Raw genomic sequence first — 24,639 nt, forward strand, 5'->3', positions numbered from 1 at the left:
GAGGATATAACAGCACAACTAGCCAGCACAAGGCAGAATGGCCCAGTGGATAGTGTTGGATTGGGAGTCAGAGGTCCTGGCTTAAAAATCGGCTTGGCCACTTATTGCCTGTGTGACCCTGGGCAGGTCTCTTTACCCCTTTGGGTTTCAGCTTCCTCACCTATAAAATAAGAGTTAGTGTTGGCCTAGAGGGCTTCTGAGTTCCCTCGTGGTCTATCATCCTATTATACATGTCTGACAGTTCCTGCAATGAAGGCTTCTGGGTTACGTGACCAACAAGATAAAGGACTGTTTTCCCTGATCCTCATGACCTCTCAAACCCTTCCAGAATAGGAATTATGTGCAAGTGATAAAGCAGTTTCAGCTTTCTCCATGGTCTAGGACACTAAGAAAGAGAAAAAGAACTGATGAGCTAAAAGGCATAGAAGGCTAAACCTGAATTACTAACTCACTCAGCAACCCCACCCCTGCCTCCCACCTAATTCCAGGAGCCAGGCTGTACACGAAGCAGCCCACAGGCTTGCAGCAGAACTCAACTCCCCTTCCTCCTTTTTTATTCCAGGGAAAACCAAAAGGCTGGGAAGCGTGTCCTGGCTAGGTACTACACCATGGCGGTGCTCCGGTGCTGCAGAGGTACTCAGCTAGAGTACTAAGAACAGAGGAAACCAGGGCAGGATAGGTTTGTGGCTAGGTGGTACTCTACTAGGCCTAAGGCAAAGAGCCCGGCACCTATCTGAGGCCAGTTGTGTTCTCCCAGAAGTCACTTGGGAGAGAAACTGGAGCCTGAGGCCAGTGAAATATGAATTACCCCAATGTAGGAGGAGACTGAGATGGCTTTGAGGCAAAACACCATCACAAAGAAAGGAATCAGAAGGTGAAAATAAAGGTGTGTGTGTGTTGGGGTGGGAATCTGAAATTACCAAAGATATCAAGAGGAAGAAAACTCAACTAAGAACTCTGAGCATAAACAGCTAAATCAGTAGGGAAGATAATAACAGAAGAGAAAATGGCCTCCAGATCAGGGAAAAGAATTCAGGCATCTCTGAATAAGTATTGCAAGACAAGGGAAAAGAAATCAATACCTGATGAGGCAGAGGACCCTGTGGAACCACAGCAGGATGTTCCTGAATGGTTTAAAAGAGAAATAAGAATTATGAAAGAATTTATGGATTGCCCAGGAGAAATAATTGCCAAAATAGAAAAATTTGAATCCAGGGGAATAAATCTCACCAAAGAAACAAATGAGAAGATAACTAATTTGGAATATAAATATATGGAAGTGAAGGACATTCTGGAAGAAAAGAAGCAAAAAACAGGTGCCATTTAAAGAAAATGTGATCTGATCTCAAGGACAGGATATATAGAGGTAATTTAAGGATTATGAGTCTCCCAGAAGAGTAGTTTCAAACTCACGTAGAAACAGTGGCCACAAAACTGTGCATAAGGATCCCTACAGGTTGCATATTAGTTTAGAAATCACCTATGAACATTATCTACATTGTGTTGTATTTGTATTTGTTGTGTTATATATTTCATAATTACACTTTAATCTAGTTTAAGCAGTAAGGTGTGTTTGACACCTCTGTTCCAGAAGAACATGACGAGTTAAAAAACTTGAATACCATAAAGCAAGAAATAATATAAGAAGAAAAGATAAGAAAACTGCATAGAACTTCAGAACACAGCGAGCAAAGTGTCAATTGAAAGAATCCACTGATTGTCCAAAAGCATGTGTGTCTTATTGTTCCATACCCATAGTCTTCCACCTCTGCAAGGAATGAAGTTGGAGATACTTTTATCATCTCTTCTCTGGGGCCTGGTTTGGCCTTAATGATTCTTATAGAATCATGCCAAACTTCTGGATTTGTCTCTTATAATTTTTGCCCTTTGCACAATTTGTATAAATCTTTTAAAAATCTGAGTAGATTGATGCGTTCTACATTGATCTCAATGTCCCATATTCCTCTTCCTTGGAATTTATACTTCTGAGCTTCTGATTCCCACTGGGTTGAATTCCCCTCTGGAGTTTTTGGCTATAGGATACTAGCTAGCCTTTTTTTGAACACCCTGCAACCTGATTTGCCCATATTGAGGGTAAATATCAAATACCCTGACCAGCTTTCCTCTTCTTTTGTACCATAAATTCTAACATGGAATTATCATTTCCCTCCAAGATTCCCATCATCGACACTGCCAGCAATTAGTGTATCCTGGTCAATAAAAACTGTCAGATAGTAAGAGTTACCTTCATTGTTTCATCCACTTCTCAAAGATGCAAATTGTTGTTAGGGCTAACAAAGAAAAGTATTAACTTCTGCGCTTTTGATGGCTGGAGGCCTCTGCTGGTTGTCTGATGAACTAAAGTCTCCCCTCACTACTACGTGATGCTGATGAGGGCAGTCTCTGGGAACCCCTTGAAACCTTGAACTCTCCTTGAATCTTCCCACTCGACCTGGCCTTGGCCTGAGGCTATAACCATTAAGCCCAAATGCCTACCCTGCCCAGTCCTCTATTGTCCAGCTGTTTCCCACCCTTAATCTTGTTTTCCCAACGACCTCCCACCCTTAATCCTGTTTCCTGATCAAAATGTCTATACCCTAGCTCCGGTACCCCAGCCCTTTATGGGTTGTCATTCCCATATAGCCTTCAGCTATGTCCCCCGCCTGGGAATTTGACCTCATCCCAGTCCCTTCAAGCTCCTCCTTAGACTCCTCCTTGAGTCCCTCCCTAGACCCCTCCTCTGGCCACCCCAGACCACCCCTCAATCCCTCCCACAACCCTTGTGTATATAATCTCCATCTTGCCTCCAGGAGGGCGGTCAGATCCAATCTAGCTCAGACTGATCTGGCCCTTTTTTTCTTTACAGGCGCCGCAAGGGGTGGGATCTCTCGGGGCAGGCTTATTTGGCTAACTCCTAATAAACTTTATCTTTTCCCTTGGCTGAGAAAGCTTGAGTCGAATTCTTTCGGCAGGACCCGGTGTTTCGGTACTTTGGGGTGTCGAGCACCTCTCACCCCAAACCCTCATCAATGCCTCGATGTCAGACTTGTGATCTGTTTGCTGCACCCTATTTTTTTCCCTTTCTTTCCATCTATTCTGATGGCTCTCTTTATTTGCTCTCCTGACATCTTTACTAACAGGATAAACCTCACTGAACAAAAACAAACAAACAAAAAAGCTTTCACTTTCTAAAGAAGAGCTGAGGAAGGAGTCTAATAACTGGGTTAAGGATTTAACTAGAGCGGCCTATTTGGGAGCTGCCTGGCATAGATACTCTCTCTTCATGCAAGACGCCTTTCTGACCACCTTCTTTCATACTATCTTTGCCATTCATCAGCTCTGATGCAGTGATTTTTTTTTCCTTTTTTTCTTTTCCTTCCTTCTGAGATGATTTATAATGGCAGGGAATTTTCTATTGTGTACCAACCTTGTTGTCTCTTTTTAATATCTCCCTGTTGCTTTTTCTTTTCCTCACTTGTAAGGCGCGCTTTAAAATCTTATCTCCGTGTTTACAGTAGCCTTTCTGGGCCATTTAATAAATTATATAGCTAAGGATTTTTTCTTCAGGTTCATGTCTGCAACAGGAAATAGAAAATGTGAAACCATGCTTTTTCAGCAGTATCTCTTCATAAACTCAGTGTACAAAACAAAAGAGTTATTTCTTTGTCATACACTTCACCTCACCTTGGGGAGAATTTCATTGGGTAGACCCTACAATTGATTTTAGTGTTCCTTTGCAATATAGTAAAGTATGATTAGGAATCAAGAGTTCTGGATTATAGTCCTAACATTACCTGATAAGTTAGATGACGATAGAGACCACTTCTTTAGGACATTTGCCCTAGATAAGTCATGAAAGTGTGTGGAGTCATAGTTCCCTCATCTGTAAAATGGGAATATTTGGGGCAGCTAGGTGGTGCAGTGAACAGAGCATGGCTCTGGAGTCAGAAGGACCTGAGTTTAAATCCAGCCTCAGACACTTGACACATACTAGCTGTGTGACCTCGGGCAAGTCACTTAACCCCAATTGCCTTGCCTTCCCCCCTCTAAACAAACGAAAAATAAAATGAGAATGTTTTAATAGCTTTCCTATAGGACTAAACAAGAAAAAATATATGAAGGTATTTGATAAACTCTAGAGGCAGAGAGTGGTACATTGGTTGGAGTGCCAGGCCTGGAGTTAGGAAGACTCATTTTCTTGAGTTCAGATCTGACCTCAAACACTTGCTATCTGTGTGCCCCTAGGCAAGTCACTTAACCCTGTTCACCTCAGTTTCCTCGTCCTTGAAATGAGCTAGAGAAGGAAATGGCAAGCCACTCCAGTATCTTTGCCAAGAAAACCCCAAGTGGGTTCAGGAAGAGTCAGACATGACTGAAATGACTGAACAACAATTTGAAAACCATTTATCCACATACAGAAACTATCATTGTTACCAGCTTCATCAATCAAATTCAGCTCCTTAGTGCCAAAAATTCAGTTGCCTCGGCCTCTCTTTACTTACTGTTCTTCCAGCTTCTGCCTGTCTCTTTAAAGACATTTCACACCTGAAGTGGTGCTGCCTTATTTGTGAAGCCATCCCTCAGTCACTCCTTTCCCTTCTCCCAATCAGACCTCGTCTCTCCATTTTTCACATCCTCCCGTTACTTTTCACATGTTTTCTAAGGCCCCTTGGAGCAGGCCTGACATCTTAGTTGTCTTTGCATTCCCACTAGCTGACAAACATAATAATAACGATAATGATAGTACTGTTTCTACAGCATCAGAATTCTGCCTATGTTAGGTGCTTAATGTTTATTGAAACTGTACTGATTTAAGAAATAGATTATAATTAATCTTCCTTCTTAGGTTTTTGTAGTACTTTCCAGCTGATTATTTATCTCTGTACCCCACCAAAAATTTGTAATACACTTTGGGGTCTCATAGATACTTTCACCTTTACCCTATATGCACATTGGTTGTAGCCTAACTCGTTCGTCCATTCTGGGCAGCCAGAGACACAGCTGTTACAGAATTCTGTAAACATGCATGTATTTGTGAGCCCCAGGTTCCCCACTTTAAAGCCTTGACCTGGAATTCACCCAGGCCCTGTACTTCTTCTTTTCTATTATTTTAAAACGTTGCCTGAAAGCCTCATTTTTAGCGATTTAGTAGAGAACCCAAACATCCCGAGGACTTTATAAATTGTAAGGGATGATAACAATAAAGGACAGATATACAGATTGGATGTTATTTTAACCTCACTCCCAGTGCATTTCGGTAGTTTGTGCTACCTACACAATTTGATTCCATTTTCAATTTGAAACACAGTGAATGTCATGGGTGAGAGCCACCCAGGAGTGAATTACAGAACCCCTATTAAAGCTAAAGAAGAAAGTTTTGAATTAGGAAGAAAAAAATAACTTTAGAGAAATTTAGAACTTAGAATATGGTCTTATCACCAAGGATTTAGAAAAGCAATTCTGTTCCATAGAAAGTCAAGTTTGGCACACCAGAGGGGTTAATCAGAAAGGAAGGCTAGAATTGAGATTCTAAAGAGTAGTCACCGAAGGCAAATCTTTTTTTTCTAACAATGTTGGGAACTAAGGAGCATCAGAGAAAAGCCTAGCCTTGTGGCACAGGGTAAATGGGAACTTGACAAGGAATGATGGAAAAAAGGCAGAACTATCCAACTCTTTATTTTCCTTTCTTCATCTGCCAAGGAGAATAATCTTTGGACTGAAAAGAGCAACACAAAAAATACCTGATAGGGAGTTGAAACACAAGATTATAACTGTATCCTAAAGTGTAGAAAGAAATGGTGGGTATAACCACTGAATCACTTTTAACGGCCTGTTAAAGAAGATCGTAAAGAATTGGAGATGTGTTGAAAGATGGAAGAAGGGCACATGACCTGAGGAAGTAGTCTCTATAGATTGTAGGCCACATCTTCCATTTACTTAGGAAGAGAACTCATATCCTCATCATCATAACCGAAGATATTGTTGAGAGTAGGGAGTTGCTCTTTGTCACTTGGTAAGTCATGTGGTTTCTTTGAGGCAACAGCCTATCCTTCAACAAATAGCTCTGGGCTGGGCATCAAGATGCCCACTGAATTCGGGATGGTCACATAACCTTTTAATGAATGTTTCCCTTTGTTAGAAAAGAGATGATCCCAAGCCTCACTATTCCACCATAGTGTTCCAGGATTGAAATGAGTGGATGAATGTTAAAAGGGATCATGTCAATAAAAGGCATTAGAATAATTTCTTGAGTCCTTCCATCCCAGGTCAGTGACATTGAGATTAAATTTCAAAGGATGGATAACTTCCGACGATCAAATTGCTGTGTATTGAAATAAACATTTAGGAAAGTTTGGATACTAGAACCTTTGTTGTCACCCTTGGGGTAGTCATTGAAATTTCTTCTAGGTAAAAAAAAAAGGTGATACCTTCACTTCTAAGAAAAGAGGAAAAGATCCTGAGGATAACCTTAGGAAAAATCATAGAACTGAGACCTTAAAAGGTCCTGACTTGCAAGAACCAGTAGCCACTGTCAGGGGGAGAAAACAGTTCATCTGTTTGCAACATTGTTCAAGAAAAGAGATGAGAATAGTGATTTAACATGCGTGATTTGGGCTCCCTTGGTCTCTGGCAATCTTTTCCCCTCATAGTGAATCTGGGGACCTTTTGAAGGGAATTTCAGTTAGAATGGATGCATTAAATATTTTCTAAAAATCTATCTCCTTTCCTTCCTATCCCTTATTAAACACAAAAATGTCATAACAAATATAAATAGTCAAGCAAAACAAATTCTCATCTTTGCCACGTCCAAAACATCTCAATCTGTACCTTCAGTCCATCACCTCTGTTGGACAGTGGGCCTTATGCTTCATCATAAGTCCTCTGGAACCATGGATGGTCATTGCATTGTTCTGAAGTTCTTAAGAGTTTCTTAAGTCTTTCAAAATTGTTCAAGGTTTTTGTTTTTTTACATTATTGTTACTGTCTGCATTGTTCTCCTCACTTCACTTTGTATCACTTCCTACAAATCTTCCCAGGTTTCACTGAAACCATACCTTTCATCATTTCTTTTAATTAATTAAACAATTAAATTAATAAATTAAACAATTGAGACATTCATATACCATAATTTATTCAGCTGTTCCCCAGTAGATGGTCACAACCCCCTTTCCCTCCTTTGTGTCTAGTTCTTTGCCACTACAAAAAAAGCTACTATAAATGTTTTTGTACAACTGGGTCCTTTTCCTCTTTCTTTGTCCTCTTTGGGGCATAGGCCTACTAGTAGTATTGTTGGATAGAATGGCTGCGTTTTAGAGAAAAAGCAGAAACATTGAGACAAACTTAAGGAGCAAGGAGGCGAGAGAGGGAGATTACCTGCTTCTCCAGGATATCCTTCTCTTGTGGGTAAATTGGGACAAGTGGTAACCTAAGAGGTAGCTTTCCTATTAGCTTCTGCTGGGAAGTGATAAACTCAGATCAGAGGAAGATTTCTGGCTTTCCCAAAGTTGTTTCTTCTTGTTTAAGTAGTTCCAGAAATCATGACTCTCTGAATTACCTCTCCTAGCTTTAATAAGTAACCAAGTGATCCTTGAACTATAACACTAAATGGGAGATCCAAAGTAGAAACCTTAGCTATGGCCATATGTCTGTTCAGAACTGATGCTGGTTCTCCCTCGTTGCTTTGTTATTCCTCACACTTGAGATTTGCTCTGGGCTTTTTCTTTGGTTTATTTCTTCATTGTGTTTTTCTTCTTTTAAAAAAGAAGTGACCTTGCATTGTAGGTAGTTCTCCCTGTCACTTTTTTGCAGAAATACCATTTTTGAATAATAAAAATCAATTGAATTTCTAGAAGAACATATGCAATTTTTGCCAAGATAAGATTTCTTTGTCTTCAATTGCATAGTTTTCAAAATTATAACATAATTACTTATGTACTTAATTTTTCCAAAATTAAATGTGATGATAAAAGCTCAAGTTTCATTCCATAACATTTATTTTTGGTACTAATGTTCATTAGTTATGCACCATGTATTAAACTGCACATTACCAAATGAGAACATACTTAATGGAAAATTTTATTGTAGTGGATTATTTTAACATTTCCTTCATATCACAACCATTTATAAACAAAATTCATTGTTCTTGTGGCATAAAAATACTTGTTGATAAGTTTGCCACTCACTCATTTTACATCCTTTCCTTATCATGCCTTTTTCTGAAATAAAATTCCCTCTGCTTCCATTCATCACTGCTGGTAGAAACCCTTCCCTTCCTTCAAGGCCTAGTTTATGCAGTTGGACATCTCTCCCACATAACTTTGCCTGATTCCCTCAGCTAGAATTGATTTCGCCTGCTAAATTTCTTCTAATATTTTGCACTGCCCTAGTCCTTTGTACTTAATGACTAATGTATATTTTGGTTATTTTGTGCATGTGTTATTACTTCTACTATATTATAAAATGTAAGCAAATGTCTGATTTTATCTTTATTTCTCCAGGGACTCATACTCACATTTGGGTGGGGCCAGGTAGAAGGTTCCTTGTACTTAATAGGTGCTTACATGGTGGTTGAACTTAATTGAATTTACTAAGAAATATGAAACCAAATAAAATAAACCACTTTACAAATTGCTTTATTATTTTAAAATGTGATATTATGATATCTGTGGAACACGATTTAGAAACTGTCCCTATGAATAAAAGTTGCATTTTCAAAATTTTTTTGTTCTCTTTTCCTAGGTACAGAGGTAAAACATACAGGGCAGTTGTCAAGATTGTACGAACGTCTGACCAAGTAGCAGATTTCTGCAAGAGAGTTTGTGCCAAGCTGGAATGCTGTCCAAATCTGTTTAGTCCTGTTCTGGTTACTGAAATCTGCCCAGAAAACTGTTCCATCCACACCAAAACCAAATACAGTAAGTCCTAATTGTGGAACTAGTGCAAGCCAATATCCCTCCCTCTCATCCCTCCTTCCTCTTCCTCTCAAAAAACCCCCCTGCATACTCCATAATCCATTATGCCTCTTTTGTCTAGTCATTTTCCAATAAGTTTTACAGGAATGTCTGTGAGATAATTCTGTGGGAGTATCTGTTCTAAACATATATTAATGTTTCGAGTTGGGAGGAGGCTTTAGACCAAAGTGGTGATTTTATTATTTTGGTGAACTTCCCGCTATCATTGAAAAATTAGCACCTGCTTTGGGTACAGAGAAGAAAGTCAGAACTTGAGCCTAAGTCTTTCTGACTCTGGGGCCAATTCTTTATCCACTAAACTACACTGCCTTTTAGGCGGGTTCTATTAAATAGAATAGAAAGTGAGAGGGATGATTGGCAAGAGGATGGAAGTTGTTCCAAATCAGGAGGTTGAATGATTTAAAAAATTCTTAAAGACAACAATGTATATAATGAGGAAAAGAGTACTTTTGTTGGCGTGTGGATTAAACTTGTTTAACATACTGAGTGGTGGTGGTAGTAGTGGTTGTGTTTATTATGTTTGTCAGGGTGATCCAGTTTATAAACTACTTGGCTAAATACTTTGAGGAATGTAGATCATTTCAGAAGCAGTGGCTCAAGTGGAGGAATATGCTACCCACAATGGCTGGACACTTGCACGGATGTGCCCACCTAGTGCCAGGTGTTCCCCTGCAAAGACCGCCTCTTGTCTTGGTTCAAAGAGAGATCCGTCACAAGGCCAGGAGCCTGGGAACCATGAAAATGTCATGAGTCAGTGATGCTTATAAAACTAGATGGGCATCAGATATGGTTTCTAATTGAAACTGCCACCTGCGATGGTTAGGCCCCACCCAAGTCCTACTGGCTTCCAGCTCAGCCAGTCCATCCTGGCAGATGAAGGAAAGCAATCTTTATCGATTGTATTAAGTATCACTTTGTGCAGGATCACCATACAGTATTACTCCTTCTACAACACTACTCCTATCTACTACGCATCTCTAAGCTTTTCTTCTACTCTTCTTTGAATGACGTATATTCCATCTATATTGGGCCACTTATAGTTCCCCACACATATCCCTAAACATCTTACCTATGTGCCATCATTCACGTCATCCCTGACCCATGAGAGTCGTCTCTCAATCCTCTGGGACTAACCTAAATGTCTCCTTTTCAGTTAATCTTTCCACTGTTCCTCTCTGAATTCTCATAGCACATTGTACCTCTTTTAGGCATTTTCACATTCTGCTTTATGTTATATTTATTTGTACAGCACCACTGAGTGGTGATGCAAAACATACTCTCATTTCTGTTCCCTCCTGTCTTCTAGAAGGGGCAGAGCAGAATCTCAACTGTGCCTCACCTGTTTTACCTTTGTTGTTACTGTTCATTTGTGTCTGACCTTTTTGGGATTTTCTTGGCAAAGATACTGGAGTGGTTTGCCATTTCCTTCTCCAGCTCATTTTACAGATGGGAAACTGAGGCAAACAGGGTTAAGTGACTTGCCCAGGGTCATACAGCTACTACGTGTTGGGTGCCATATTTGAACTCACATCTTTTTAACTCCAAGCCTGGCATTCTATCCCCTGCATCACCTAGATGTCCTTACCTACTCTTACATATCTCACATTTGCCTTGCCTATTTCCACCAGGCCCTCTTTCCTTTCTAACATCAGAGGCTGATTGTTTAATGAGCCAAACTGATTACAACTTCTAGCTCACTTTTCTCCTAGGGGCAATATGATGTCTCTCTGGTCCACACAGTCTCTTTTTCTGCCGTTTTATGGATTTTTGTATCACTTGAAATGTATTAGTGCAATCACAACAGCTCGGAGCCCCCAGTTTGAAAAACAACAACAGCAAACCTAACCATCAGATAGAGGTTTAATAATTGTTGTAATTTAAAGTTTTGTGCATCTCTAGCTAATCCCTGCTATCTTTATGTTTGAGGTAATATCAGGACTCAGGAAACATTTAGGTAAACAGAGTGAGCAGAGTATATTATATTACTGAACAGTCACAGAGAGGGAAAGTTGGGGAGAAAGCAGAACTTGTTAAGAATGTCCCTTGGGCCTTGAAGTAGTCAATACAAACAGCAGCCTGAATCCTCTGTTCTGAGATGCTTACAGGGCCTTGTGTCCCACCTCCATCTCTCCCTTTTCTGACACGGCTCAGCCTTCCTTTGAATTTCTCCTTTAAGTCGTTATCACTCTGCTGGCAAATCTTTCCAGCTCAGCTCATTAAGGACTGTGGATACTGTTCCCTGCTGCTGCTGGTCTTCAGTGCTTTCTCTACTCCCTTTCCTTCCTCTCTGTTTGTTGTCTCCTGAAGACTGTGTGTATCCCTTTAAGTACTGCAAGGCATGACTCAGATCTGCCTTCATTTCAAAGATCAGCAGTCCTAAGTTTCTCTCAGGGCTGAGAAGGGATGCTGGTCCCTCCTCAAATGCCAGAATTCCCATCAATTCACAAACTCATATGTGCACTTGTGCATGCACACATACACAGAGTATGTATGTGTGTGGATATATGTATATATACACATACATGTATATACACATATGTGTATATAAATGTATAAAATATTATGGCTATGTCTGAATACACATATATACGCATACATAATATCTTATGTTATTTGTATACATGTAATAATTGTTTACATGTCTTTTTCCCCTATTAAATTATGTGTTCTAGAGTAGGGGCCATATTTGATTTGTCTTTAGTAGATTCCTCTCAGAACCTGACATGATGGCTTGTATATAGAGGAAGCTTAATAAATGTTTGAATTGAACTGAATGTCTGTAAAACTTGGACTCTCTCTGTAAGATTACAGTGAGTTGTAAAAGGGTTTTAGTACTCATGGTATTGTGGTCCACTCAGAAGCCACCGTTAGTGAGTACAGCAGGACGTGACTGAACACTAAACTTGGCCTCTGGTATTGAGAAGAAAAACAAACCACTCTTTCCTCTCAGGCTTAGGGGGAAAAAAGCAGGCAGCTGCAATTAAAATTAAATACTATTGAAAGTGAAACTAAAGATTTTTCTGGGTCTGGCATTATAAGCTGCAAAATCTTTTAACATCCCTTGGGTCAGCTCACAGTGAATATTGCTGATGGCTGAATTGAATTTATAAAGAGCCAGAGGGAAGATGATAAAACAATCTTTGGATGGAATTTTGAACAATAAGGTACAACAGTCATTGAATCCAGTTCAAAAGCTTTAAAAGATGCCACACTTCTTACTTCGTTCTGTAAAACCAACCCTGATTTCTATAGTCCTACTTCCAAAAATCAGATTTTAACAGACTTTGCATGCCCAGTTTGGAATTTCCCAACATAAATAGATACTTGTTCATTTGTATCTCGTACATTCAGCTAAATAAATATGAGGTATTGTTCATGTAGCAATAGTTTATGCATGCTCAGCAACTTGTGTCCCAGGAGAAATAGAGAGAGAGTGCTCTATAATAATTCCAGGTTCTTGAGGGGTATTTTTGCCTCTATTAAGAATCTGATCCAAAGATGATGATAAATCATATTTATATGATGCTTTCTTTAAAATCTTATAAGCACAGAGATGATCCGTATGAAATTTTCCACCGTTACTCATCTGAATCATCGGGGTTAAAATTATTTGGTCTCATCTCCTTCCTTAAGTGATGAATATTGGCCATTGAGTGACATCTGTGTGGATTAAATTCTACCTTATTAAAGAATCATGTAAGTTAGAAAGAATATTAGAAATCATATAGTCCTACCTCATCATCTTACAGAACAGGGCTTACAGAGGTATAGATCATTAAGGGCAGATAATTGCACCTGAAGTTGAAATTTGGAGAAAGACTTGGGTTCTTCTCTTGTGACTCCCCCATCCACAAAACTTCCTTTGCTCCATTTCATTGTTCTTTTATAAAATGAGAACCACATAGTGGGACAAATGAACTTCTGATTAATTAATGAGCTCTCTTGATCATGACCATAAGTACTTCATTCTCAGTAGTGATTTTAATTGAGTAATTGATTATGAATTTAGTTCATACTAATGAATACATTATTCATCAGTGCTGATCTAAGACACCTATTTCTCCCTGGAATGTTGGCATTTATACTGATAACTACTCCTCACTATTTAATATGTCAGAGAACTGAATTCTGTATTCTATTGAGTAGTTGAGTTGGAAGAAAGCCAGAGTTTCTAATAATAATAGCTAATATTTTATAGCACTTTAAAGTTTGCACCATGCTGTACCAATATTATCTTATTTTGTCCTGACTAACCCTGTGAGGTAGGTGCTATTTTTATTCCCATCTTTTCAGATAAGGAAACTGAGGCAGCTAAAGGTAAGTGATTTACCCAGAATCTCCTAGCTAGTGAGTGTTACTGAAATCAATACATTTTTGTCTTGCTCAGATTAGGAAATGTAGTGGAGGTCCCTTTAGGGACACATTATATATCTGTCCTCCAAAACTGAGACCTAGGTACCAGTGGTAAGAACACTCCACTTGACAGAGATTTCTGTCACAGTAAACAATATAAAGAACTGAGCATGTCTAGATACTGATGACAATTTTGAGCCTTCCACCATCTGATCAAAATCAATGAAAAGATATGTCCTATATCCTTTAAGGTCTTTTAAAAGAATGATTTCTTATGATGGGGTTTTAGTTGAGATTTAAAGGAAGCCAGGGAAGTTGGTAGGCAGGGTTGAGGAGGGAAAGCATTCCAAACCTGGGGGACAGCCAGCAAAAATGACAGGAGTCTCTATTGAAAGCAGAACAAATGGCATGTTAGTAAATAAATTATTTATGGAAACTTTTTGTTCATTAAGTTTTTGATTTTACTTTTCCTAATAGCTTATTATTATGGAAAGAGAAGGAAAATTGTCAAACCTCCAATTGGAGAAAACAATACTGACATTGGGCCCCCTAAGCCAGCAAGGCGGAGGAAACGACGGAAATCCATTTTTGTGCAGAAAAAAAGGCGATCCTCCACAGTAGACTTTGCAGCAGGATCAGCAGAGGTGAGTGTCTCTCCAAAAAAAAAATCCTATCAGCCCACGTTTGATAAATGGGATTGAGCGGATTATAACTGCTATGTACAGATACAAGCCTGCATTTGCTAAGTGTGATTGCTTTATTGAAGAAAGGATGTTGTCTGTTATGCACAGAGAGTCAGTGATGACATGAGCCAGAGATCATGGAGGAGGCACACATTACTAGAACATTAGGGATACTTGGTATTTCCAGCCCGTGCAATGTCCCTGTTGGAGGTACGGTTAAAAAACTTACGATGCCTCCCTGAGAATGAGAAGAGGAGTTATGATGAAAGCTTGGTTTTTTAGTCTTCCATCCCATGTTAGATATGAATTCTCTCTTTGTGTCAGGAAAGTGAAGAAGAGGATCCAGATGCCATGGAAGAAGACACAGGGAGTGAGGAAACCAGCTCAGAGCTTCGGGATGACCAGACCGATACTTCCTCAGCCGATGTCCCCTCTGCCCGTCCCCGCAGAGCCGTCACGTTACGGAGCAGCACAGAATTAGATCGGCCTCCTCCTGTGGAAAGGGCCAGGAGAAGCCGCAAAGCACAGGCGTTCTCCTGTGCCGAAGGAGAGAAGTGCACCCAGGTCAAACAGGAGAGGCCAGAGGTGAAGTAATAGCCCCCAGCGGAGGCATAGAAAAACCTTCTCCAGAAGAGTATTTGATATTTGGCCTGGAGAAGAGGGGGCTGAGGGAGGACAGGATAGCGGGCGTCAGGTATTTGAAGGACTGACATGCACAACCAAGGCCCGTATGGTAGAATTAGAAGCAGGAGTTGGAAGGAGCAGAGGCAGGTTTCACTTCCATGTAAAGGAAAACGTGAAAGTGATTGGAGATGTCCATAAGTAAATTGGTCTGCCTCTGAGGGAGTGGGTCTTCAGAAGGATGCTGCTTGGCAGGGATGTCACAGAGACGATTCCTGTTCAAGTACGGGCTTGATTAGATGACCTCTGAAGTCCTTCCAAAGAACAGGATGCTGTTTGGAGGTCTTGAACATCAGAACAAGTGAGGGGAAAGAGTTACAGGACCTTCTTTTGAGGCTTTAAAAATGGAAGAGAACCCCATCAGCCTGCAGTGGGTTAGATGTCCCAAGCACCTTTCGAATATGGGATGACAGAATTTTTTCTGGCCCTGTCTTGATATCTTTGTTTGTAACCACTGAATTTTGGGTTCTGTTTTTTTACATATAGCCAAGTGGTAAATCTCTAAGTGGTTTGGCATACCACCCTTTGATATATTTCAGGGAAGTGGAGTATCAGACTGCAGAACAAGCACTGAATAGGCCTGGGCACACATCACTATTTGTTGTTGTCCACAAAAACAAACACATGCCCCGTGGCTTCTGCCACCATCAACTTTAGCAAATCATCGATCTTCTTTGTGCCAGAATTGGCTTATTTATGTAGCAGGGCTAAAGCTTCTTGCCTTTTTATTAATGTGTGCTACATTAAATAGCCCGCAAGTAATGCTTTTTTTGCTCCTGTGTGTCATGCTCTGAAACCATATCAACCCCTAAAGGCATGACCTTGACCCTAGTTACTGATAGTGTTACTTAATAAATTGCTAAATTAAACTTTCTGGCTCTAGGGACTGGAGAGAGTTAATGTAGCTTCCAAAGGTATCTTGCATACCACCAGTGTCTTATATTTGAGAGGGTTTGGTTCAGTGGTTTTCAAAATTAATCAAGAATCTTGCCGCAATGTTTATCATTTCCTTTCACTCTTTTTCACATTTGGATTCCTGTAGGAAGTAAAACACGAAGAGGAGGAAAAGCTTGTTCTGGAGAGTAACCCATTAGAGTGGACGGTGACAGATGTTGTGAGGTTTATTAAACTGACAGATTGTGCTCCCTTGGCCAAAATATTTCAGGAACAGGTACTCTACCTTTTTTTTGCATCTTACTTGAACACAGGAGCTTCTTAATAAACTTTTTAAAAATTTAATTTAATCTTATTTGACCATTTGTCAGGTACGTTGCACTTGGAATTAATACTCAGGTGTGAGTTGGGCAAGGTGACTCCTGAGGCCTGTGTCCAACTCAGATTTATTTCATGAATCTTTATTTCCTTCTCCTGCCAACATGGATTGTGGTATTGCTGCAACTTTTAGTGGTTTTTTAGATCATTATAGAAAGTGTGAGTCAGGTATGTGTGAGGACCTTGCCAAAAAGTTATAATAATGTCTTTGAAGATGGGCATTTTCTCAGCATTTCAACAGAAGAATCATAGAAGTTTAGGGCTAGAAAGTACCTTCTCTTTTTATAGATGCAAAAACTGAGACCCATGTTTCTCCTAATTTGTTTTGTTTGTTGCATTTTCCATCTAGTCCCTAAAAAAAGATATTAAGATTTTGTTAGTTACCCCCCAGCAAGAAAATAAGGAGATTTGCTTTCCTTGAAGGCACATTTTTTGTGTGATTACCGCCTTAAGCAAATGAGTGTTTCCTTTTATAGTGCATACCCAATACAGCACATTATCTTTATTTTCACAATTTTTCCCCAATATGAAAAGTAATTTTTACTTGAATTTTCATTTTTTAAAAGCAGATTTTTAATTGTCCTTATAGAAGTAAATCAGAAAAAGGCCATTATGTCTCTAATTTGTCAGTATGGACATTTAAACAGTAAAGGGGGGAAAAGCTTCCAAATTTTTCATAGAGACTTGTGAGTGTCTTTTCTCAAAGGACACCATAAAATGTTTGTGGATCCTTCTATCTACCTGTGGGAAAAGTTCCATGGTTTCATACAGAGGCCTACCATTAGGCTAGGAAAATTAAGGAATGCAAAGAATATGAAATTTATTAACCTATTCCTTCTGGCCCATAGTGGGGACAATTTTTATTTATTTGTTTTAAGGAGGGAAGAATGTTGTGTGTTTTCTTCCCCTTCCCCTCAAATTTTCAGTTTTGAACAAAATGAGTTATTTTAATCTATTTGATTTAGCAGCTGGATATTAAAGCATCCATTTCTTATTTTTGTCTTAGTTGCTGCACACAGTTTTCTACGGTTTGTAAATCAGTACAGAGTTACTAGTTCCCAGCCCTTCACCGATCTGTAAAGCAGCCCTTCAGTTTGCAGTTTTCTCAGTCGTGTTCTGCCTGAATAGTAAATGTTTCTCCTTCTTTAAGTCCGATAGGGTGGAAATAGGGGAAAGTAGTGTAGATGGTACTTGTTTCAATATTGATAACCCTGATGCATGCTTTAAACAAAATTGAGCCCGCCATACTTGGTTTACTGTTAAAATGGAGAAGAGTCCATATACCAACAAACCCTAAATCACATAGGCTCTGACATAAGCTTTTTGTTGACTGTGTTTTCTTACTTCTTCTGCCTGGAGCATTCTATGCCGGTAGAAGTATTTAGTGTCCGCCTGTTATAAAAACCCGAGTTTCCAAATCAAGGGCTCTTAAGTTGGTGTTCATAGCTGCATTTCAAGGAGATCCATGAACTTGGTGAAAAAAATTACATTTTTATTTTCACTGATCATTAACCTCTAATTGAAATGTAGTATTTCCTTAAATTATGAATTAAAAAAATAAACAAACATTATTGGGTCCATAGGCCTCATTCGCCAGACTGTCAAAGGGATCCAAGACACACAAAAAAAGGTGTATTGTACTTTGTGAAATTTGGGGCATGAAAATAGAATAGAAAGTTTTGAACTTTACTAGGCTAATCACATAAAGCTGAGTTCATAGGATCGTGACTTAAGAGACCTTATGGAACTCCATCATTCATAAGCTCAAATCCAGATTCTCTGATTCCAAATTCAGAGTTCTTTCTACTTTGCTACATTGTCTTTTTTTTTGTCCCAATTCTACTTTTAGGGCCATTACTCATTAGGTCCTATGGATTCCTGGTCCCCCATGCTCCTTCCAGCTTCAGTTAAAGTAGCTTTAAGGGATGGTATGTTTATTCATATTTAGAATCAAATTTAATATTAAGCATTTTGCTTACCATAGTAGAAAGCTGTTACCTACTGAGCTTTTAATGTAAGTGGACAATTTGACCCTTTTTTTGTTCAATTAGACCCTTAATTACCTTACTTTAACTAATTAGCTAGCATTAAGGCAAAAACAATTATTGGGCCAAACACTAAGACCCTGATTGCACTGAGGCTTCCAGCCGGTGACCCTCAGGTATTTTAAATGATAACACACGATATCTTCCTAGGCCTTATTCCCTGGTAGACATCATAGTTTTAAAAAGTAGGAGAGTCATATTCATTTATCGTTCTTGATAGTATAAACTAATGAATTGTTATAAACAAAAAAGAAGCATTTGTAAGAAGTACATATTTTCTTTTTAGTTCTGAATGGTTATGTGTATCATATCGTACTCCAAATACGTACATTTATATACCAACCTTCAGAAAAGCTAAGTAGCTTAATCCTGGGAGGTCCATTTTCCAATATATTTTAATAGGAAAGATTTTTTTGACAGGAAAGTTAGCTGAATATCTGATATTTAAAAAGGGAGGGGGGCAATTTCTACACCCTCTGCACAACTATATACTAATAACTGGTGTTCAGATCCCTTGCAAGGCACCGAATCACCTTCTGAATCCAAGATTGCATTTCGTTTAGGTCAAGCCACAAGCCATTTAGTAAGTGTGCACAGTGCGCCAAGAGTTGTGCTAATAACTGCTGGGGATACAAAGAGGTCCCTGCCCTCAAGGAGGTCGCATTCCAATGATAAAAATAATTATGTACACATTAGATATATTCAGGTAGAAAGGATCACATTCAGCAACGGATTAGATGTGTGGGATGAATGAGAAGTGAGGAATTGAAGATGACACCAAGATTACAAGCCTAGGTGATGGAGAAGATGGTGATTTCTTTTGACAGTAATAGGGGTGTTTGGATGAGGGAACTGTCAGATCATTTTTAAGTTTTCCATTCTTGGCACCTAAGGGTAGCAGGCAGAATAGACTCATAATAAAGACACAGTATGGACACACGGGAGACATAATAAACTGGTCAGGTGGCACAGCAGTTAGAGTCTGGAAGATCCGAGTTCACACCCTGCCTCAGGGACTTAGTAAGTGTGTGACCCATGACCAGTAAATGAACCTCTGTCTGCCTCAGTTTCCTGTATCTGTAAAGTGCAGATAATAATAGCATCTATTTCTAATGGCTGTTGTGAGGATAAAAGGACATAACATTTGTGAAGTGCTCTGCAGATTTTATACAAATAATAACAAAATTTTCATGGTACTTGCTTTGAGGGCCATCGCTGAAGAAATTAGCCACCCCAGGTACCATATATTTGCATCTAAAGTCAGGTGACACAGGTTGATGCTGTGAATTACTGTATAACCTTTTGTAGATGACTATACCTGTCTGCTAGGCACTAATAGGCGTGTTATGAAAATAAAATTAGATACTACAAGTACAAAAAAGCATTATAAGACACAATGTAAATAAGATGTTGAAATTTCCAAGAGTTTAAGCTTATCAGATTTGTATTTGGGCTGGTAATTTGTAATCTCAAATGCAATCATATTTGAATCTTAGAGATGACTAGACCAGCCCCTTTATTTTACTGATGAACCAGAGCACAATAACTCCCTAAGGTCCTTTGTTGTTTGAACAATCTATGACAACCCTGCATCTTTAGTGTTAGGATAGTGACTTCTTGATATATGTCATTCCTAGTGTTGGTCAGCAATCAAAAAAATTAATAGACAACATTGCAACCTTCTGGTTTGTTTATAAATCTAGCCATTTTCATTTTTATAGTGTATTAGCACATAAAGATGGCAGTTTTGAGCTAGACCTAGTGATAAAATGATCCTTTAGTTTTTTGTTCCGATAGTTGACAGACCTTTGTTTTAAACACCATTTTGTACTAAGGATTCGGACCAGTCAGTTAAATTCGCAGACCATTACTTTGAGGACAGAAGTCTTCACGCAGGCAAAATAAACTAATAATTTACTGTTTATTGGTGGACATTAGCCATGTCTTGCATGTTAATTGCGCTTGCATGATTCTAGCTAGATCAGAGGTGGGAAGCCTGTGACCTCAAGGTCGCAGGCTCACCCCTGGCTTAGATCACATTGCCCCATCCCTGGGATAAGCTTGGAAATTTCAGAAGCTATGAAGTTCTAATCACAATTGGATCACGGGTTTCCTCTTATTTCCAGAGGAGCAACCTAAAAATCTCTTTGAGACTTGGTTATGAAGAAACCATGTTTGAAAGATTTTAGGGCCTCTATATTTAAAGGGAAAATCTGTATTGTCTTTTCCATGAATTGTAGCAACTTCTTGGCTTGTCATCTTCATAGTCTGTCTTGACTACAGTCATATCTGCACCAGAGAACTGTCTTGGGAAGGGAAGCTGATAGCATGACTTATGCTAGACTTTGGCATTTGTTCACAACAGAATCAGTGCTTATCCAGTCAAAGAGTTAAAGAAGATATCTCTTTATCAGGGTGTGTGTGTGGTTGTATGCATACTTTAGGCTGGCCCTAACAAAAGTTGTGAGTAGGTGAGATGTGTCTCAGGTATCTTCCTACCTTCCGTTGCAGCCCTCCCTCTCTTCTTCCCTCCTTCCCTGACTTTTGGTGCCTTCATACCTCTTCTTCCAAGGACCTTCCTCCCACCTTTAGTCTGCCTTGCTTCTAGCTAGCTGTTAAATTAATCCTCCTTCATCAAATACTTAGTAACTTCCCGCCCCACACACACACACACACACAAAAATTCTTTTAAGACCCAAAGTACTGACTTTCCATGGTGATAACTCAGGCCTTAGCAAGGCCTTGGGGCCATCACCAGCCCTAGCAGCAACGGCTAGGCCTTCCTTGTGTGTGTCAGGCACATCTCCAGAAGCTATGTTCTATCTGCAGGAGATGGAAGTAACTAAATGTGTGCCATTTTAGATCTTCTATGACAGCTTCCCATGACAAACCTTTTCTCCCATTCACCTCCTTGGGGGGTATTCTTTGTTTCAAGGCACACAAATGCTATGGAAATAAGAACATTACAGCTGATGAATAGGTTAAAATAAGACTTTTTTTAGGCTGTATCCATAAATAAAGGTAAAAATTCAAGCTAAGTTCTCATGTAATTCCCATTGGATTCAGAGTACCCCAGAGCTCTCTAGACCTTCTCTGAAGGAGGAAGCATTCTAACCTGGCCAGGGACCTAGCTTGCACAACACTGCTCCAGGTGAATTAACCATTCCTCTCTCTAATCCAGGAGTTCATAACCTAAGGTCCAGGAACTTTTTTTTTCTAAGAACTATTTCAGTATAATTGGTTTCCTTTGCAATTAATTATATTTTGTGCATTTAAAAACATTCTTAGAAAAGCATAGATTTTTACCAGGCTGCCAAAGGAGTCCATGATACAAAATAATTTAAACCCATATTCTAATCCTTGTTTTCTTCTGCCAGGATATTGACGGCCAAGCACTCCTACTGTTGACGCTCCCCACAGTGCAGGAGTGCATGGAGCTGAAACTGGGGCCTGCCATCAAGCTTTGCCATCAGATCGAAAGAGTCAAAGTTGCATTCTATGCACAATATGCCAACTAACTTCAGCCCTTCCCATCTTGCTAGCATGGGGGACAGGCTTTCTTCTGCCTGCAGACATTTGAAATTGAAGCACTAAGAAATATCTCAGTGTGACAAAGACCCAGACTTCTCAACTGATCTCTGACCCCTCCCTGCATTTATTTAATATGTCTCTGTTTTTAAAGCACACTGAAATACCACAGCGACCGCTTTCTGAGAGCATACTTTGCTGTTTCCTAATGTGACATCCCATGATATAGCAAAAGCTTAGGGAACGTTGCTCCCCTTTCCCCACTAAACCCACAGCGCCTTCTGACCGAGGTTTCCTACGCTGTTCAAGAGAAAGGTTAGGAGTCAGTAGTGTGTTTTTCTGTAGTTATGTGGGATACCTACCAGGCAATTAGAAAAGGTACAAGTCAGCCTCGAGCAAATTTGTCCATACTTCTTTCATATTGAAATGTGTGTGATCACATCTTCAAGTGACTTTTGCAATTTGATCCTAGCGATCAACACATTTCGGTCACATTTATGACACGAGTGTTGATAAATATGTATTAAAGCAGGATGTGGTTATGAAAAAGACCAGCTAATCCTCTAGTTTTGTCAGCGCTCTTAAAAGTGTGAGCACTGGAAAGGGGAGCGGGGATCTAGAAAAGGTATGCAGAGACGCATAGTGTTCACAACTCTTAATGAAATAAAGCTTGGCCCCTTTAATTTGTCTGTAACCAGATCAGGAAAGGGGTTCTTATAATTCTCCTAGGGAAGTTGAACTACAGGACAACATATTGAAAGGAGTTGCTTAAGCATCCCAAAATAAGGAAATGGAACATTTCAGATAAGGTGTCATTTGAGACTTCTGTCACAGACAACCTGAAATTCCTTGGGGTGGAGTTCCATAGTGTGTTACCTATCAGCTTGGAATGGCTTTGTTTCAGTTAAATAGCCCAGATTTCACAGATCACTTCAACACAGTGAGTGACAGATGTAACGATGATTACTGTGAACCGAAAGCCCTCTGCTCTCTACTCACTTGCTGTCCTTTCTCTTAATGGCATTATCTGGGTAGACAAAACTGGACCCCCGTAACCCATCCCCCAGTAACGCTATAGCCACAACGCCATCCACATCCCCAACCCGACCACTTGGAACTTTCTGCAAATATTAAGAATTAAAGAAGCAGACCACCTCTATAGACCTTTGTGTGGCTCCAGGATAAGAGTGCTCTCGGACCAAAAGAATCGTGTATGAGATCCGATCAATAACTCAAGCATTCATCAAGACATGGAAGTTTCTTAAAGAATTATTATAACCTGTTGTGATTTTAATCCGCTGAATTTTTAGAAAAATATTTGAAATTAGCGACAAGTCCTAAATTATTCAAAAGCTGAGCTCCACAACAGTGGCTTCACTTCACATCTTCAGTTACTGCCTTATCCAAAATAGCTATTTTGATCTTTTCCCCACCCAAAATTTGGTCTCAGCACTGGCAACGTATGTAACTATGATCTGGGCTCGCTCCTGTATCTGCCATGGGAATAGTTCATTGGTTAAACTTTCTCTGGTAAGTCAGATTAGAAATGCTGGCCTTTATTCAGCATTTTGGGACTGGCATAGACAAAAGTGAGAAATTACATGTATATCTTCTGCTTTTGAGATGTGTTTGTCTCAGCCTAAAGTTAGTGTTTACAGCCATGTTATAAACCTTTAACAAATGGACTTTTGTGTAGAGAACCCTGATGGAGCATCATGTAGAACAATGCTTGTTGACATCGTAATGCTAGAAAAATGCCTTGTGATGCATCATTGGTTTGTAGTAGTCTTACTGAATTTTCCAAGCTAGTTTTGATCTCTCTTTGGGTTTCCTAGCCCTGTGTCCTCAGCCTCCTTGGCTCAAAATACAGTATCATGCAATTAAACATTGCTGAGAGATTTCAAGAATCCCGGCCTTTTCTAACCATGCCATGTCTGTTTCATTTAAACTGATATGAAGTAATGAGCCAACTGCACTACATTTTACTTTTAGTATTGATATCAACTTCTCTTGCCCTTTCCAGGAAGTAGAAAGGGATTAGGGAGGGAAGGGCAAGACCTCATCCTGACCAGCAGGTATGTTATTGAATCAAAGCTAGGCTGGTCTTTAACTGGATGCTCAGCCTTGGTTTGGCACTACATGCCACTGATTTTCCTTATTCTTATGACTTACTTTCTCCCCTTATTCTCTCTGCCAGACAACAAGAAAAGAATGGGGTGAGCATATCGTTGACTCAACCTTTTTGTGTATATAAGAGGAGGAGATGGACACAGTCTCAGAGTCAAGCCCATGATCGGTTTAATTAGTGTCTTCCATTGTGACCATCCTCACAGTCCTTGGGAAAAGCAACTCATTTTAGGACCACAATGTTTAAATCAATAAGTGAGGGATTTTTGAAGCTTTTTTCCATTTTGTTTGTGATGCTACTGTATAGCACTGACCTCCCCACCCCCACCCCCATCTCAGTGAAGTTGCTAACATCTTCCAGAACTTTTGATTCTTGAATTCAGTGTGTACACTTTAATTTCCCCAAATTCTAACACATCTACCATGACTCTACCCAAAAAAACCATCATCTACACAAATATATCTTTAGATATGGTTTTTCCCCATTTCTACTAAATTGATAAAAGTTTCTGAAGACCAGTTACATTTTTCCTCTCTACCACTGCTAATTAAAAGGATAGTAAAACTCTGAGTCCACCATCATCACCATCCTGGCCCTCTCCCAAACTTCTAACCATAGTCTTTTTTTTTTTGCCCCTCTCAAGCTAATAGGTACAAGTCTCTTTTTATTCAACTGCTCTCCAAAGAGTGCTTTAACTTAGTTCCTCCACACCATACTTTTGAGACCAGGTTCTCCCAAATACTTTGGTCCTATGTACATTGCATAACTTGCTATCCTTAAAACCTGACTTAATTTCCTTCCTCTTCCATACAAAGACTTCTATGCAGTTTGGTAAACAAACAAGAAGTCATAGACTATGTTGCTGTACCCCACCAGCAGGATTCAGTTATGTATCCAATACATAAATGCGCACGTGCACAAACACACACATATGGTGTGTATATGTATATACACACACATATATATATATGTTTCTT

General features: G+C 39.5%; 1 protein-coding gene across 1 annotated transcript in view; it reads left to right on the forward strand.

The window, feature by feature from the left end:
- The window catches only part of SFMBT2 (Scm like with four mbt domains 2), a 248,989-nt gene extending 225,540 nt beyond the window's left edge, over positions 1-23,449 (forward strand). Inside the window, exons 16-20 of the mRNA XM_036759565.1 lie at positions 8,740-8,915; positions 13,803-13,969; positions 14,333-14,593; positions 15,732-15,860; positions 21,384-23,449. Coding sequence (XP_036615460.1) covers positions 8,740-8,915; positions 13,803-13,969; positions 14,333-14,593; positions 15,732-15,860; positions 21,384-21,524 — 874 coding nt within the window. The 3' untranslated portion in view covers positions 21,525-23,449. The remainder of the gene's footprint in view (positions 1-8,739; positions 8,916-13,802; positions 13,970-14,332; positions 14,594-15,731; positions 15,861-21,383) is intronic.
- The last annotated feature ends 1,190 nt before the right edge of the window (positions 23,450-24,639 follow it).

This window comes from Trichosurus vulpecula, chromosome 5, assembly GCF_011100635.1.
Source record: "Trichosurus vulpecula isolate mTriVul1 chromosome 5, mTriVul1.pri, whole genome shotgun sequence".
NCBI classification, from domain to species: domain Eukaryota; kingdom Metazoa; phylum Chordata; class Mammalia; order Diprotodontia; family Phalangeridae; genus Trichosurus; species Trichosurus vulpecula.